Source organism: Ambystoma mexicanum, chromosome 10 (assembly GCF_040938575.1).
Source record: "Ambystoma mexicanum isolate Mex_15411 chromosome 10, UKY_AmexF1_1, whole genome shotgun sequence".
Classification (NCBI taxonomy): Eukaryota; Metazoa; Chordata; class Amphibia; order Caudata; family Ambystomatidae; genus Ambystoma; species Ambystoma mexicanum.
This window is the reverse complement of record NC_090932.1, coordinates 190,772,531-190,791,438: the sequence shown is the minus strand read 5'-3', so window position 1 is coordinate 190,791,438 and position 18,908 is coordinate 190,772,531. Positions and strand designations below refer to the sequence as shown.

General features: G+C 44.8%; 1 protein-coding gene across 3 annotated transcripts in view; it reads right to left on the bottom strand.

The window, feature by feature from the left end:
* BIN3 (bridging integrator 3) overlaps window positions 1-18,908 on the bottom strand; it is a 381,110-nt gene that overhangs the window by 56,330 nt on the left and 305,872 nt on the right. For all 3 annotated transcript variants that reach the window (XM_069617695.1, XM_069617696.1, XM_069617697.1), the window contains one exon: window positions 11,133-11,267. In XM_069617695.1, the coding sequence (XP_069473796.1) occupies window positions 11,133-11,267 (135 nt within the window). The remainder of the gene's footprint in view (window positions 1-11,132; window positions 11,268-18,908) is intronic.

The following is an 18,908-nucleotide window of genomic DNA, read 5'->3' as shown; positions in this document are numbered from 1 at the left end:
CCGGAATACAGACTGTGGCAAACCGTTGAGCAAAACAGGAACATTTCATCTGGCAAACAAAACTTTCCTCTTCTTGTTGTTCAGCAAGTCAAAGTGGAACGCTCTAAGCAGTGAACGTGTTCAGGACAGGGGCTAAGGACAATGCAATGGTGCTGAGTGTTGTAACAGTACTTCCTTACTTACTGCTATGGTGTGCCATGTGTTTCTGCGTTTAGCAAGCACTTTGTGCTAAGAAAGTATGCTCTTGTCTCTTATACATGTGCCCATGTAGGAGCTTGTCCAGGTTATCTGGTGCTGTGTTAGTTGCTTGCTAGTTATGTCATGATTCACTGTATGTTTGCTTCTTCCTGTGAGCATAGAGCTAATCAAGAAGGAGGGTGCTCAAGGGAGTGAACAAAGGTGTCGAGTCAGACGAAAACAGTAGAAATCAAGTGCGTTTCAATATGTGTTGTATGCACCTTTCCATACTTCACAATACCCATGCACTACGAAAGATCCTTACCCTCTTTCAGGTTACCCTAAAACACCCTCTTCCCTATCCACAACTTCACCCTAACCCTCTCCCCCCACCCAAATGGCTGCCTCGAAATAACCTTTTATACTAAAAGGACTTGTGAGATACTTCAGGGCTGCGACACACACTGAAGGAGTTTTCCTGCAGATTCCTGACATTTTTGCAATTTTTAAAGCCCTCACTTGGCAACATTTGTTAAGTTCAGTGACTAGATCTTATCCCAGTTTGGGATTTTTGAAGACTCCTTTTTACTCCGTAGATCTGCTGGGTCGAGCCATCCTCTAATGGACCATTTTCTGTGCTGTTTATGGCCCCATCTGCCATTTTCCACCAGATCTTCTGCTTGGCTGTGGGTCGCTGCTGGGGTCCACATGGGGGATGAGGCTTTAACACCATGGCAGAAAAACAAAATAGGACAGAGACCATCTTTTTTGTTGACGGGGGGGGGGGGGGCCCCGACTCTAGAGGGAAAATATGTATTTAACAGAGAGCAGAGTGCAGGCTACCCCTCCCTTAAACACAAAGGTGGAGCTAAAAGACCTACTGTAGGCTAGTAACTATTTGGACTAGCCATAGATGATCACACTGGCAACCTAGAAATATACAGATAAAATAAAGTTTAATTGGAAAATAAACAACATGGTAAAAACACAAAACGGCAAAGGTACACTTTTGTCTTACAATATCAAACTGTGTGGACTTAATACATAGTGAGTACCAAATACAGTGTTATTGAATGTACTGTAACAAATTTGCAGCACATTTCTACTGGCTTTAACACCATGGCAATTTTTCAGCTTAGGACGTCTGACGTTACCCTCCAGGTATTGTGCTCATCTTGGGATCGGTTGCGGCTGTGCTGCCTTCCTCTTTTGTCCGAGCCTCCATGAACTGCTTTTGCAAGTTGCCACGTCTTCCTGGTGAGATTTCCTCTCTTGGCTTGAAGGTTGATGCTGTGAGCAGAGCCTTTGTTCCTTTCCTGGGTCACTGGGAACCGTATCCTGGAAACCACACCTGTACAGGGGAGCAGCTACTTACTGTGTAGTTTTGTGCTACTGAAGCAGTCTTCACTAAAACTGCCGATGTGAGTAAGGTAGGTGTTTATTCATGGTACTCACCCCCAAGGGTCCCTCTGGTCCAGAGTAGATATTCTTTGGAGGCATGTCTTTAACACATTTCACATGGGCTTCTATTGGGGTCCTCTTGCCCTGCTGCATCTTCGTCAGGGGCGCTTGATCCATTTGTCGACCACTGTGACACTTCTTTGGAGCCTCCTCTGTCCTTCCCTCGGGTTGCTTTCTGTAGAATCTGCACCTGTGGTGTAACTCTGACTTCCTACCACTGAAGCAGATGGTCCATTCACTCTTTTCAGATTATTTCCAATGGAACCCTGAACCTGCTCTGGAACTCAGTAGAACTATCTCGGAGGTACGGCCGCTGGACACTGTGCATGGAACCCCAAGGGGTTCAGTGAGATTTGTACCAAGTTTAATAATCTTAGTACCTATCACTGAATTTTCATTCATTTATTTGCTCAATGGAACTGTAATTGTTACGCTCACCTGGTTTCCACAGGGATGCCACCAAGCTGGGTTACTCCCTGGTATGCTTCTCAGCTTTGCCCTGATGTGGTCTGCGGGGAAGGTTCTGCCTGAAAATACAGGAGGACTGTGTTCAAGACTGACCAACTGGGGTAAGTATCCTCCCTCCACCCCCGTATGCTTTCAGTCCCTCTGGCGCCCTCTCCTCACCTTGTGGTAGAATTAGGCGTGCTCTCCGTCCTGCCTTCTTTGCAGGGGCGTGTTGTCTTTCATGGGCGAGTGCGGTCCAGTTACTTCATTGACGCCGGCCCGTTTGATATTGTTCAGGTAGGTCTTATTGCTGTTCTTTAGTTTTGTTGCTATCCTGCATGCCTTTCTTTGTTTAAAATGTCTTTTTTTTTCTCCCTTACGTATGCAGAGCTTCAGCGCGGCAAGCTGGCTTGGTTGAGTCCGCTGGTAAATGATGGCGCATTAAGAGTGCTATGATGCGGTAAGTAAGCGGTAAGTAAGCGCTATGCGCAGCGCTGCAAAGTCTTGCCTTTGCTAACCTGTGTTTTCCTTCCTTGTAGGTCGCAGTGTTCTTCAGCACGAGTGGAATGTCCGGAGTGGTGCCGGCTGAGAGGCGACCAGCCAGGTAAGCCTTTTGACCAGTTCGTAATTTGTAAATGTCTCTACAGCTTTCTTTAATGTTGCCTCTATCTTCCTCTTTCAGGTCGTTCTGTCCGGGAGGCGTGCAGATTCGAAGAAGCTGTTCTCAGTAGCTGTGAGTGTTTAAAGACGAAGACTGCAGGTAAGATGATGCTGCTAATGATGTTCCTTTTGTCTCCTTGCAGGTTCTGCTTCTCCGAGGTTCGAGGGAGTAGCTGGACGCGGTGAGCGTCACGTTGCAAGCTGCAAAGTAACACGAAGCATGTTCTGCAGTCAGGGTGTGGTTTATATAGCCCAGGTAAAGTAGTACCAGGGAAAGTAGTTCCAGGCCTACCACACCCAAAACACTAGACCACATAGCTTGGTTCCTAAGAACCAAGCTATGTGGATGCCTCCATGTTGGCTGACAATACAATAAAGTAGTTCCCAAGCACATTGTTGTTCATGGTGTATGAGCCCGGCGCCATACGTGCCAGGACTGGCCCCATGAGGGCTTTTGAAGAGGATACCAGGCTCTAGAGGCCCGAGTCCTGACTCCACCTGGCCAATGGCTTTGCCAGAGGGGGTTTTGGGCGAGGGTCGTGACAGTAATTCTAATATTGTGACTAACCTTGCAAACTGTACACATTTTTCCCTGAAATATAATAAGTTAACTATTGCTAAATTGTTCTTATAATTCTTGAACATGTTTAGCTTTGGTTTGAAATGGTTTGCTACCTTTGAAGTGTTTGTTTTGTTAGCAGGTGTTCATTTGCATTCATTTTAATATTACATCCTACAGGGTCCTAACTATGCATATTTTCCTCACTGGTAAAATTATTGGCTTCCCATGCCCTACCTATGTGTGTTAAGCACAGCCTACCAGGTCTAGGCCCTTCCACATATACTAGGGCTGGGTTGTGTCTTTAGGGTAGTGGGCAAAATTGAGCAGGCACATGGAGGGCTCTCCTTACTTTGTAGATTTTGTTTCCTGGTTCTCTCCACATTCCTGTTTTTGTTGATGCCTACCTCTGGTAGTGGGCCCACATATGGACAGTGGGGTTAAGAGAGTCCTTAACCGACAATTTGTTTAATACTACACTGGGATTATTTTTGAATACTGTGCATTATTCCACAGGTACTTATTTTGACCTGCTAGAGTTGTATAGGTGACTTAAATAAAGCCTATATTTTCCAGTAGATCAGTATGGTATATCTTCTAGAGATGTGTTTGATGACTAATTGTAACTGCTAACTACCCGACCTGGGAGTTGAGCTTTGTCAATTCGCCCTAGCTGCCACACCTTAAGAGAGGTTTGGCTTCACTTTGTCAGGTGTGCTAGGCTCCCATTAGGGTTAGTAGTTAGTACAAAAATGGGGATCTATGTGATCACTGCGACCACATGTAATTGCGACAGCCGAAAATGCCGACTTCTTAAAAAATGAAACCCCCTTTACACCACATAGATATGCGGGGGAGACCCCCGCCACCTCCCCCATATTTCTATAATATCCCATTCCCCCTACATATATATGTGTGGTTAAGGGGGTGTTTCAAATAAAAAAGTCAGGCATTTCGGCCATCGCAATAGCGAGGGCGACATTTTGGCCCATTTCCCAAAAATGGCCTTATGTTAGACAGGTATGGTATCAAGAGATGACGGACAACAGATTTAAAGTTTCAAAGAATGTTTTATTTAAATAGCAGGATGGTGTAAGGCCTAATAGGCTAATAGGCCCTATAACTAAGGAAGGAATTTCTCCTGCCTAAATAAAGATAAGGGAAGTCTGCGTCCAAGTCCAAATCAAAAAATATGTGTGTCAAAAACAAACTTATCTTCACATTTAAAACGTGGTGTGGGATTTTAGCCAACAAAATAATGTTCAAAAGTAAAGTCTCAGCTGTTCTTAGCTCAACGTTCTTCTTGTACGTGGGGTTCTCTTCCCCCAAGTTCAATACAGTATAGTTCACATAAAAAAGAGGTCTTGAGGTTCCCTTCCCAAAGATAGCGTTTTAGTTCTTTCAATTCTCAGGGTTCCTTGCCCAAAGTTCAATATTATATAGTTCATACAAAAAGGATGGCTTGAGGACACCTTCCTCAAGATAGCATTTTTTTAGTGTTAGGACAGTTTTTTCAGAGCTACCCAACTACATCAGAACCATTCAACTGAGGCTGTACAAGATTCCACTCTTAGTATAAGGAGTACATGGTAGCGTAGACAGAGCAGCCAGGCTCATCTTAGGAGGGAGAGAGGGCTCTAGAATCAGTACAAATAAAATTGTAATACAAATGGTCTAAAGAAACACTATGCATGTAAAAATAAATGATTTATTTAAATACAGGTAGGCCCAGATACATTTAGGGGTGAACACATTATATGAAATCACAATTATAAAAAACAAATCACTATACTTTAAGGTACACAGACCAAAGTATAAACCTTATTTGGAATACCTAACAGTAGTTCTAGGGAAGTCAAAACCTTTTCATACACATCCAGTATAGGTCACATCTATTCTTGGGCAGTAAAAACCAATTGTTACTTTCACAATTACATTCAGTAATGCAATGGTAGTATACCCTACCAGTTGTACAATGACCCTCAGTACAAATCACACAATAGGTCAACTAGACAATTACTTATGGTGGATAGTGGAACACTTATTCTAGGTACAGTAAAAACCTAGAACTACTTTGTGATAAAACACAGTTATGCTAGGTGAGTAGAACCTAAGGATGTAACATTCAAATGCAGGTGCTTTTGAGATCAGTGAAACACAGATTGAGATAAGCAGTGACTCTTGTAACTTATTTTTGGATGGCACACAGTTAACTCAAGGTAAGAAAAACCCATATACTTTAACCTCACAATGAAGTCCAGGTTACATTTTTCCCAGCTATACAAGTACCTTTTGTATGACTTATGAGGGGCATTTAGAACCAAAGACTCCCTGTGAGTGTCTACAACAGCACAGGGAAAGCAGAACCGAATATTACACTTTACTGAATGACTAAGTTATACCAGGTAGGCAACCTAATAGACTTATTCTGGACAGGCTAACAGCATGTCAGGGTAAGCAAGACCCAGTTGGGGGACACTCATACAATTATCCTGCAGGAATAATCTAGTGAAACCAGCACATTACTTTTGGGAAGAGGCACAACCTAATCACAGGAGAGAAATATACCTTCACATCTACTCTGTTAGAATGGCAAAACAGTTTCTAAGGAAAGAAAAGATAACCATACTTTAAAGAATAGTGCATCACACATCCAAGGTAAGTAAGAACTTTTGTAACTGTTCACTCTTAAAGTTAGTTTTTCTTGGCAAAAGTCCCAATCCTTAAAAAGTGTTTCCCTTATTCTTGGAGCATGAGTGTTCTCAGTGGCGGGGGTGGCTAGGATCTACTGGAGGTGTCAGGCTAGGTTCTTAAGCAGCAAAAGTCAGAGTTCCTTAGGAAGACTTGGCAAACATTAAAAAAGGGTCCATGGGCTTCACAGAAGACACCCAAGCAGGATTCTAGCAGAAGGACTGGGGTGCACTGGATGAGAGGCCTCCCCATCACAAAAAACAACCCACAGCTACATAGAAATCTTAACAGGCTTAAGGTAAGTATATACCCAAGCCAACACAGTACCTCAGCATTGAAGAAGATTTTGCAGCAGGACCTGCAGCCAAAAGCCCGGTCAGTGGATTCCTTGTCGTGGTGAGTGAAAACAGGACCTTGGAAGGAACTTTGCATCACGGATCGATGGAGAAGGCTCTAGGCAACCATTTCCTCTCACCTGAATGCGGTTCTGCGGATTTGACGCCTTTTCAGGGAGCACAGAAGAAAGAAATTCGGGGTGGAATTCTCATTGTTACAGAGGTCCAGAACTCTGCTAAGGGAACATTTTGGACTCGATTCGTGTCTCTGGAGATCCACCAGGATGCCCACAAAGTTTCAGCGAGATTCAGAATTTGAAAGAACATGCACTGCACAGTGGCTTGAGGTCCCAGGGTATTGGGGTATTGCAGTAATGCAGGGTCGCAGCAACGCGTGGGATGGCTCAAAATGCAGGCCTTCTTGAGTCTATTGGGTCTCACCAGGCTCTGCGTCATGGTTGCCGTTTTCTGGGTCCCCAGGTCGATTGGAAGGAAGGGCTAGAGCAGGCTCTCGTTATACAGAAGGCTCTCCAGTCGCTGAAATATTTTCAGCCGCTTTTCTTCATCATCCTCTTTGGTTCCAGTGGTTGACTGGACTTCAGCTTCCAGGTTCGCAGTATTTAACAGGAATTGCAACAACTTGTACATTCTCTCCCTGCATTTTACAAGGGGCAGTCTGATTGTCCAATAAGGCAGTCTGGTTGTCCAATTAGGACAGCCAGCACCCCCACTGGGATTTGCCCCCATTCAGGCAAGGAGGAAGACAAATGGCTGTGGAGTTTTGGACTCCTCCCTTGCTTCCTGCCCTCACAGACAGACTGGAGCCTGGGGAGGGAGTCCAGGCAACTCCCGCCAAAGATAAAAATCACACAAAGGAATTTCTCATCCTGGATGTCAGGGGAGGGAACAAGAAGGGACAAGAAACAGTAAAATGGTGAAAAAAAGAAGACCGGGACCATTTTGATAAAATGAGCACCATTAGATGCCTGTACTGCAGCTGTGAACACAGCCCGCGGCAAAGGTGCACCAAATTAATACAAGGTATCACTGCCACCAGCCATTGAAGGCAAGCTTGTCCATGTAACAGAATTGTTACAGTTTTAGTGTGAAAGGGGATACATTGCATCTCCCCAGCACTCCACATAAGGTGGAGTGTGCTGGTTTCACAGGGATCCAAAGATCCTTTCTACCTTTGGGAACGGTAGTTCACTCAAGGTTAGCCAGAGAAAGTTAAAAGGGGAGCCCCTAGGGCAACTCAGCAACAGGCACTTATTGCCAATAAGTTGTTAAAGAGGACTGCGCCCAAGAGTGCAATATAGGCATGTATTGCAAGTAATTGAAGAGAAATGTGGTTATAAGTCCGATGGATTTATTTGCTGTAAATGGGAGATGGGACCTAAGATAAATTGAATGACGGACAGTGCCAGAAAACACTCACGGCTTCGCAATTGCGGTAATTTCAGCACAGCAGGAAAAGCCAAAGTGATGTGAAAGGTATCTTAGGTCCCATCTCCCATTTACAGCCTTGGATGAAGAGTCGGTTTAGACTCGAAACACGTGTCAGGCTACTTTGCAAATAAATCCTTCGGACTTATAACCACATCTCTCTTCAATTACTTGCAATACATGCCTATATTGCACTCTTGGGCGCAGTGTGACTGAGAATTGCCCGTGCTCTAATTGTTTACACAACAGTGGGTTGTACTTGGCAGTACTCCCACAACTCTCAGGCCCCTGCAGCCTATGTGCACTCTTAATATATATTTATACAAGCGCTGTGGTTTTGTGACTTTTTCTGCCAAACCTGTGTTTTTCTTAACTTTAAAAAGACACCATGGAGTCTCAAAAAAATGACACCCATAAAAAAAAAAAAAGGGTAAAATATTCTGTGAGTGTGGAAAAACGTTCCGACTCACGGAGGTATTAAGGGAAAATATACCACTAGCAAAGCAAAAAGTTCTGAGATTGACCCAGGCCAGGAATATTTACCAGTTCTTTGAAAATCTTACCCAGGTTCCCTTCCCAAATTCAATATTATATAGTTCACACAAAAAAAGGATGTCTTGCGGTCCCTTCCCCAAGATTTCACTGCAGCACTTACACGGCTTTTGTCCGTATAATCTTCAATACAAGAAATAGGTCTACTTGACCCACCATCTGATGTACTTTGCCAAAGGTTTCAAAGTTCCTCAGGAATCATTTCCCATGTCCTTTGCTTGATATTATTTGGGGTTCCCTGGACTAGGCAAAGTTGTCAGACCACACTGTCCACCAATTAGAGTTCACGCAACCAGGAACCGTAAGCTTCTATTTAGTTATTTATTTTATTTGTATAGCGCCCAAACAGCCCACAGGCATCATGGCTTCTCCCTGACTTGATTTGTGATGTCGTGATCTTCTCGGTGGGAAACTACCTGGTCCAGGCACAGCTGTCAGACCGCACGGTCCACCCATCACAGGTCGCGCAACCAAGAGTTCCATTAACCTGGTTTGGCTCCTTTTTAGGCTCTTCTGACTCAGGCTTCTGATTGCACACACTTGTATTGATATGATATGGCATGGCATTTATAACACGCCTATACACAAGTTATTCACTTTGTTTATTGTGACACTTTTGTATTGGTCTTCTTTACCATAGACTTGTGAGCCTCACACTGATGGTTAAAATACTCAAATGATGGTTCAATATTCCACATGCTTTCGTTCTGCCCACAGTGATGTTTGTGCACAATCTAACATTCAGAATGTCTGTTTAACTCCAAATGTTCCATTAGCATTCAATGTGCTGTGATCTTATTCGGATAACACTTCTCATTCAGTTCGATGTTTTAAATAATTATTCGTTTCAATTCATTTCGGTATTCAATATAGTGTTCACATAACACTCTGTTCAAATTGGTGTTCTGGATATTTAATTCGTAGTTTCAATTCAGTTAGTTATTCAATAAATTTCACTTTTAGTTGAAATGTTACTTGCCTGCACTCCCGAGCGTGCTCCAGTCTCTGTGTCGTCTGGCACTCACCAGTGCTTTGTGGTTTCACAGCAGCTGCTCCTGTTGCTTTCACCCCCTTCTCCGGAACGGGGAAGCAAACGCCACCTCTGTCTGGCACATCCTGACTGCTCTTCCAACCAGCTACAGGCTGCCTTTGCAGCTCCAGCTGCCCCTGGGTACCTGCACAGACGGCGTCCCTCTCTCGCCAGCGCCCTGACTTTTTGGTCTCCACCCAACATAGCGGGTCTCTCCAAGACGGTGATTCTCATCCACAACACGGAGGGTCTTCTTCTAAGCACAGCAGATCTCCTTCTGTTTTATACACCTGAGCCCTATTAAGGGACCTCAGGTGTTAGTGGTTATTTTGTCTTGCCTGACCAGATTTAGTCCAATCAAGGGGACACGCCTGATTCAGTATTGGATGCCTTCATATCCCTCTTCTTCGTCTCAGTACTAGAGTGGTGTTTGTAATGGGAAGTGTGTATTACTTCTAGTTGATTCTTCCTCTTCTCTGATTATTTACAGGGGAAAACAGGGCATGAATGAAAATAGCCCATGAAGGCTAAGGGAAGGGTGGGTAAGTCAGTGTTTGGGGGTACACCATGTCTCGCCCAAGGGTATTCTCACTCCCAGTCCCCAAAGACCCCTCCACCCAAATGATTCTCTCTCGCTTGTCGACCCCCAGGGTCAGGATCCAATAGCGATGGCCTTTCCCTGGCCACCTGCACAGATGATCCAGGAGGAATAAGAGAGAATACCCCCAGGTTTTTCACACTAAACAGCCAGCTTCCAAATACTACAGGACTAATTACGGCCGGTCAAGTGGCACAGCGAGTAGAGCGCCCGCTTTGACACCCGTGCAGAGCCTGTTAACGCAGGTTCGAATCCCGGCGGGGCCAAACTCAGCCTTTCATCCTTCCGAGGTCGATAAATGAGCACCACACACCGTGGGTAATAATAAGCAGCGCTCAGATACCTGAGGGTTTGTAGCGCTATATAAAAGCCTAATTATTATTATTATTATTATTATTACGGCAACATCGGAAGCAAAATAGCACAAGAAGCAACATGGAGGAAAAAAGACATTGCGACAAACAAAATACTGCAGTGCCAGAGAAAAAGCACACAAGCTTGCAAGCTGTGCAAGAGCTGTATCGGATCTTACTTGAAAACGAATCCACTGAACTAAGCGAATATGGTGGGTATTTTGTGTATAGCAGTGGGCGCAGGTTGAGATACTCTTCTGTCCAGGATACCTTACTGAATTTGTTTTAAGCTGTGTTAAAGTGCTCCAAATGCCCCTCATGATGGGCAGATGTGCAACTATGAAGGAGGAGGGCCCAAAGCACTTGACTCCCAAGTTATTTGCCCAAGTGGCGTTTAAATACTTTTGATATACATTTTCCTGGATCTGTATTTTTTACATCTGGATTGGGTTTCAGCATAACATTTAGAATTGAGACCCACTAGTGAGTACTTTGTTGGTGCTTGTGGGGCGGTTTCAACTTAATAAGGGGCTGCTTGATTCAATCAGAAGGACTGTGGCCGTGGTTTCAGGGGCAAGCAAACTGAAGGGGAGGGGGCAAAATGAGGGGATGAAATTCAACTGTAACAAATAGCAAAACACCCAATAGAAATTATTACACAACACAAAAGCATCCAACACGCCTTGCTTGAAAACCATTAAACGACTTCAAAGGGCAGACCAGCATCACCATTGCCGAGCATGCTGACGGTCATCAATATGAGCTTGTGACCAACAGCATGACACAGTAAGAAGTACCTTTTTCTCTCACATTTTCTACTCACCTGAGCCCGTATAAGGGCCTCAAAGCTAGGCTTGAAGTAGTCAGTTCGGCTATTATAAAATTTGGGCATCTCATCCAGCAATTGCCTGTTTTTGGCTTCAAAGTCATCCCTCACAGGTCTTAATTCTTCTCGAGCCTGACGGACAAAAGATACACGTTTATAATTTCCTCAATTAAAAAATCATACATCAATTTGCAAGGTTAATTTGTCTCTGGCATGTCCTGGTACAGTTCATTGAGCCCCAGTATGCACCTATAAACAAGTAATCAGGACGATGCACGTCACAGCACACAGCTTATCTGGCACAGGTGTGGGTCGTAACGACGGGTAATCAGGCTCATGTGTATCATGACACACTGATAGGATGCCCATGGTGAGTTCTCACAGAAAAGTAACCAAAGCCCATATGCAAAATTACATTACTAATCAAGCCCAGGTGTGTCCTCACATACAAGTAATCAGAATGTTGTAGGTCATCACACCAGGACCAGGTGTGTGTAACACAAGCCATCAGGCCCATGTTGTCACAACACACATTATTAGGTCCAGCTGTGCCATGACAAACAGGTAATTTACCACAGCTAAGTCACAATGAACAGAACATCAGACACATCAATGTCATGATACACATGTACATTCCTTTGACTAACAAAACAGATAATGAACTTGAAGGATGTCATAGTACATAGTTCACCAGGGCCAGTTTCTGGGTCAGAAATTATTTTTAGAGTTTCATTTTGCTAACATAAGGAGTCCCCTAAACTTTGAGGTTGGTATTGTTTCTCAACTTTCCTTTTGCAGTCAAAGAGACTTGTACTAAAGGGCCTCTGCAGCTGCAAAGCCTTCATGGTCTCTTGACCACAGTATGCAATAAGCTTGTGCTCCCCATTTTGTCCATGGGTTGGATTTTTTATCCAGAAAGCGTGTTTGTGAGTAGACTGGTGGCAGCTGTGTGAATTGCTTTTAGCTCCATGTTGGTAACCACATGCCCCTAAGTTAGGAGGGATTTATAGCCATGTGGTAGGGCTCTGAGAAGCCAACCTAGTTGATGAGCAAGGGCTTTTTACTTACAACTGGTCTAACCAAGCTCTCTCAAGGTAGAGTAGGCTGAGCAGTAAGGCAGACTTGGATTAGGAGTGGTGAGTAAGTTACCATAGGATTTACACAGAGGATTTTTGGTTACTTTTGTATGTGCGCCTACATACAAGCTGGTGGCAGCAGTAAATTTCACTGTTTTTTTGCATTATTTTTGGTGTCCAGATTCACGTTTACCGCATACGTCTACTAAACGTGTCTAGTTCACTAAAATGGCCATGCAACTACATTTTCATATGCTTCTTTTGCCATATTACTGTTTGGCCTGTTTCCTGCCCATTCGTGGGCTTGGACTTGCTTCCAGCTTCGATTTTGGATAAGAGGAGGACCTCTGCAGCCATTTCTTGAGATCATCGGAGCCACAAATCCCTCTTAGATGAGCAGCCAACTGAAGGTCCAAAGAAGACTCCTGAAGAAGCCCGTCATCCTTTCCTGCACCTGGCCCGGTAAAGACCTGTTGGACTACTGGATCTCCAAAAGACCCTGAGAGGTGCTTCAGCCCTTGGACTAGTGGGACCAACTAACCTTAAATGGCCCAGCCGTCCTGAGCCTTCGGAAATCTACCTGGACTACTCGGTGGACTAACCAGCTCTCTCATGGACTACCTGGCCAGAAGCGTCCCCGTTTCCGCTGTTGCACCTGGGTCTTTAGTGGTCGCCAGCTTGTGGCGCAATTCGCTTTCCCAGAAAATGTCATCCCAGCCTCAAGTGATCCTGTCCTAAAGAAGCATCTTCAAGCACAACTTTAAGGATGCCAACAGTCTGTGTGCAGTTTCCGTCGCTGGTACTTGCCTTCCCCCATCCTGTGAAGTGTCCTGAAGAGGCCTTCATTAGTAAATACTGCATTTCTCCATAGCCAGGGGTTACATCTTGCTGTTGGGGAGAATTCTCAGAAATGTGCCAAATCCCCCCACCTCAGAGACACCCAGCAACTTCGCTGGATTTTGAGGACTTAAAGAGACCCTTTACCCGTACCCCCCCCTCCCCCAACTCTCTCATGTATTTTAATGTGATTTTGTACACCGTTTCTTTTGGCTATTGAGTCTGACAAACTCCATAGGCATCATCTGTGACATTGGGTCACAGAGCCCCTCAGTGCAGTGGCCCAGGGAAGTCTTTTAGATTTCCCAAAAGTTTAAATATCTTCTCTTGGTTAAACTACTGTTTCCAAGAGCAGTAAAGTGAAATTGACTTTACATCTAACTTTCTAGACCCAGCGCACACCATCTTACAATAGGGTGCTGGAGGGGTTACCTAGTATCCCCTTTGACTAGCTTCTCATGTAACATTTTTTATGTTACCCTTTTATCACTGAATGGCTGGTGGCAGTGGTTTCATTTTTAACTACCATGGTGTGCATTTACCATGGGCTGCGTGCTCAACTGCATTAAGGCATTAAGGTATCATTTTGTCAAAATGGCCCCAGTCTTCTTTTTTTGCCATTTCTTTGTGGAAAGGTCCTTCTTGAGATTTATTCAGGGCGCCAAACCAGGTTTGGTCCCATTGTTCGTTTTGCCTTTGGCGGTGTTCACAAGTGAATCCTGCCTCTGGCTCCAGGGTGTCTGGGGTAGGCAGGAAGTGAGGAAGGTGCCCGAAACTCTGTGCTTTTAGGAGACCCAAATGCACTCTGTGATGATTGGCGGCTGACTGTCCAGCAAGGACTGCCACCCTGCTGCGTGACTGACAGCTAGGCTGGAATGAATGGGAGAGAACTGAATAAAAGCAGAGTCTTTTGGCTTGGAAGGCAGAGTTGACCACTGGATGAAGGAACTGAAGAAGAGCTTGAAGAGGACGCCTGCTGCAACTCCTGGACCGTTGGTTTGCCCGGTGAAGCCCTGCTGCAGTGCCGAAACACTAGGTTCGCATCGAATGAGAAGCCCCTGCAAGGACGATTTCTCCCCTTGAGTTGGTGGGACCAATCAACTCCAAAGTAAGCCACCTGGATATCCATCTCGGAGCTGGTTGAATTTCCACAGAGATGCTTCTGGAAACCGTATAGCCACGGTGAGGAACACCAGATTGTGTGTGTGTTGCTTTTATGCTGGCCAAGAGCTCAAGGAAGATCCTCCAGACTCCCAGGAAGCAGGACTGACCGAGCCCAAGGCCCCTCAACAGAGTACGGGACACCAGAAGCAAGGAAAGTCCATCTCGACGGCCAGGAACCGCAGTGTTGCTATTTGAGGTAGACGCGGGGAGCTGAAACACTGAACAGCCACTGAAAGCGAAGTTTGCCGGTTGCAAGTTTTGACCGTCCCAGTACATTGCAGGAGCCCCCGACGTCGTCCCTCTTGTCCCCATGACTAAGGCCAGGAACAGTGAAGCTTGCAGAGCTGCACATGAACAGGAGTCATCTGCTGCATCTTTTCTTCATCTTTAAAAAGGTACTGTACAAGGTCCGAGAGAACTTGCCTCTTGCTGTAGAGTTGCTTGCATCTTCTACTACTCACAAGTCTAATCAGCTTGTGGCCCAACATTTGATTCTTCCTTTCTTCAAAGACTTCTAAAACATTGTGCAAAGACTTTTCCATTTACCTACCAGGAGGTGCTTCATCCCATATAAGACTTTGGCCCATTGACTTTGGCTTAGCCTATTTTATTGAAATACTCTTTCGGGGGGGGGGTCCAAAAGTATTTGCCTGCTTGAGAATATTTGTAGTCTCTTGTATGTTCTAAACAATCTTTTCCTTTGACATCGTACTCCATGATTCTAAATGCAACAGTGATATATTAATGTCCCCAGCTCCCTAGTAATTGAAGTCGGTAGCCAGTCAATATTTCGAAAACATTTTCGCGAAAACAAAATGCCGAATGTTTTTTTTCAAATGGTTATTTTTTTATTTTGTGTTTTATTTTTGTTTGGTTACTAAAAAAAACAGGGGGGTTGGGGGAACCCTCCCCATTTAAAAAATAAAAAAAACATTAGAAAATAAATGTCGGCAAAATTGTGTCAAGAAAATGCCATTTCGAAAATATGGCGTTCGAAAAAGTCACTATAAACCATTGAAGTCACCCGAGGGTGTAGGTAGTGTGTGGGCCATCCCAAAAGGTATCTACTGATTTAGAGATATTAAGATTGTGTATTTCATGAAGTGTATTTAAGTGTTACTGTTATATTGCTCCCTTCTGAAGAAGGCTTATTCTAACGGACTGATAAATTAATAATTGTTTATTCAAGAAACCTTGAGTGTAAGAGTTTATTTGAATACTTGTAACTGTAAATCTCTGTGCAACTCCACTACAACTCACATTGACCACTCTTGAGATACGCCTGGCTGCTCAACACACTACCAAAAATGTGTAGTACAACCTTATACCAAAGGTTGGTTTCCAATACCTGTAGTCAGAGTCGTTTGTAGTGTTCCCAGAGGGTACTGCATACAAACTTTGCCTAACACTTGCATCTGGACCTGACCAGAAGAAACCTTGCACCTGCAGCTCCTTGGCACATCTGACTGGAACCAACGGGGGAAATCCTACATCCAGTGACCCCCCCAGTCGACACATCAAGTCATCTGGGAAAATCTGAGTCGGGGAGGGGTTTGGGGGTAAGTAAATGCAAAGCATTCGTACCCTCGGTCCTCCATAGGATAACATTGGGAACAAGTCCCTTTGTATCCTAATCTTCTATTCCACTGCCTTCGGTCATTCTTCGGAAAGTTTTTCCCTCCATATTCTATGGACTCCCAAATTATTTATTTTTGTTTTACACCATGTCCAGACGTTTTGCAGAGAAGTGAAGCCTTTAGCTTTAGAGTGCATTATTTTCTTTGCTTTCACCCAACTTGTGGCTTTTAAGCCCGACACCCTTTGTCTGCATCTGGGCCACACTGTCCTTTGGCCCCTCCAAGATGGCCGTAACTTTCCTTCTCTGGGAAGGTTCCTCGCCTGGCCTGCATTCCCCCCCCCCCCCCCATCAATGGTAGGCTGAGCCCCGATAGCAAATCAGCACAACCGGGAGGCGGGAGCCGGCACACCAACAAAGGCCCACAATGAGGCACCTGTCTGCTCCCTGTGCGGTAAGAGGACGCACCAGGGTAAGCTGCCATATTCTTGCTGTTAGTCGGATTGTGCCCACTGAATTGACTATTGCATCTGTGTGCTGTTGCCGCCCTGCAACATGGGGTTAGGCACTATATATTTGCCCACTGAATTGACCTTTGCATCTGTGTGCTGTTGCCGCCATGCAAAATGGAGTTAGGCACTATGTATTTGCTCACCCCTAACTCTTCTGCACTTTGCGTATGATGTATTACTGCTGTATGTTCCTCTATGTTGTAATCACTTTCACTAATTCCTTAAGTATAAGCGCCTAGATAACTCTGGGTTTTGCACACTATATAAATAAACAAATCAATGCCCTGTTAAATTTGTTATGGGATAACAGACTAGTCTTTCACACTGTTGGTACTGGGAAACTGTTTCCCTTTTGTCTTTTGACATGTTACTGCTTTGGGAAACCTTTTTCATATAGCACACAGCATCTTCCAATGCGGTGCAATGGGGATACTTCTGTGTCACCCTAAACTTGCACCAAAGCGTTTTTTTTGTTACATTTAAATGTGCTATGACACATCTTATGACGTCCTCTCTCCCAGAAAGAAGGTAGGGAGTGGGGGGGAAAGACCCTTTCCATGAGGCCCGGGAGGTGAGACCCGTTAGAGAGAATTCTCGGAAATGTGCTAATTTTCCTCTACCCCCAGCTCTTTTTGCTGGACTTCAGTGCAGTGACACAGGGAAGTTTCGGATTTCCCAAAGGTGAAACTACTGTTTACAAGAGCAGTAAAGTGAAATTGACTACTTACATTTTTGTAACTTTCTAGACACAGCACACACTATCTTACAATAGGGTGCTGCAGGGGTTACTTAGTATCCCCTTTATCTAGTTTCTCATGTAACAATGTTATGTTACCATTTCTACAATTAATGGCTGGTGGCAGTGGTTTACTTTTTCCTACCATTGTGTGTTTTTAACGCAGGCTGCAATTGCAGCAAAACACACATGGGTGCCCATTTAGTCAAAATGGCCCTAGCCTTTTTTTGCCATTTCTTGTTGGAAAGGTTCTTCTTGAGCTTTACTCTGCACGCCAAACCAGGTTTGGTCCCTTTGTTCGTTTTGTCTTTGTCGGGATTCACTGGTGAAGCCCGCCTCTGGCTCCAGCGCGTCGGGCAGGGCAGGGCAGGGCAGGGAGGTGCCTGAAACTCCCTGTGCTTATTCCCCTTGGTTACAGGAATGCACCCACGGTAAAAACACACAATGGTAGTACAAAAGTAGCTCCATACAAGTATGGTTTAAACTTCTTCAAAGACCACACAATGGCAATACATTCACATGCTATGGTTGCCCACCTGGTCTCAGGGCCCTTCAGTTTCCTACTGATGAACAGATCGGGTGTTCTTTGCCTTTCTCATCCAGCTGACTCAAAACTGCACTTATACCTGTATTGGAAGAATCTGTTTGTACAATAAAGGATTGGTTGTAGTCAGGAGCCCTTACGACTGGAGGTTGACAAAGGACTTTCTTAAATCCTTCAAATGCCTTAGTGCACTCCTCATTCCCCCTGACCTTTGGGAATTTGGGTGAGGAGACCACATTCAAGGCAGAAGCTATGTTCCCATAGTTCTCAATGAAGTTCCTACAGTAACCTGTGAAACCTAAAAAGGCTCTCACTTGCGTTTGAGTAATAGGGGTGGCCCAGTCTTGTACAGCTTGTACCTTGCTAGGCAATGGCCTGATTTCACCTCCTCCTACATCATGTCCAAGGTAAACCACTTTACTCTGACCAATTTGACATTTGCTTGGCTTTATGGTCAGATGGGCCTGCTCAAGACCCTGCAAAACATATCCTAAGCGGCCAATATGTTCCAAGTAGGGCTGAACGCTGCAATGTCAACCAAGTATGCCATGCAGACGTCCTCCATCCCATTCATAACATGATTTGTCATCCTTTGGAATGTAGCAGGTGCATTCTTTAGTGCAAAAGGTATAACCCTAAACTGGTAGAGGCCTCCTGGGGTTGAAAATGCAGTTTTCAACTTGGCATGGTCTGTCAGAGCTATTTGCCAATAGTCTGAGGTTAGGTCAAATGTATGGAGGAAATTGGCTGAACCACCTTTATCCACCAGCTCATCTGTCCTAGGTAAAGGATGGGCATTAGTCATTGTGACTGCATTAAGAGCTCTATAGTCCACACAGAATCACAACTCATTGGATCCCGACTTTGGCACTAGCAAAACTGGACCAGCCCATGGACTTGTAGATGGCTCTATTACCCCAAGAACAAGCATCTTCTTGACCTCTACCTTTATGTGGGTTCTTACATGGTCTGGCATCCTGCAACCCCTGCTCTTAACAGGGAGCCAGTCACCAGTGAGTATATCATGCTGGCCCCAAGGGGTCAAGCCTGGTGTCAGTGAAAACAGGGAGACAAACTGATTCAACAGAATTTTGCACTCCTGCTGTTGCAGAGTCAGGAGATCAGAAGAGCGATTAACTCCTATCTTTCCATCTAAAAGTTGTCCCGAGAAGGTCAGGCAGAGGTTCACTCTCCTACTCCTCTTGATCAGAAGCTAGAAGAAAAGCTCCCAGTTCTGGTCTAGAGACATGGGCCTTTAGACGGTTGGTGTGAAAGACCCTGGGGGCCTCCTTAGGATTGCCTAAGTCCATGAAATAATTGACCTCTCC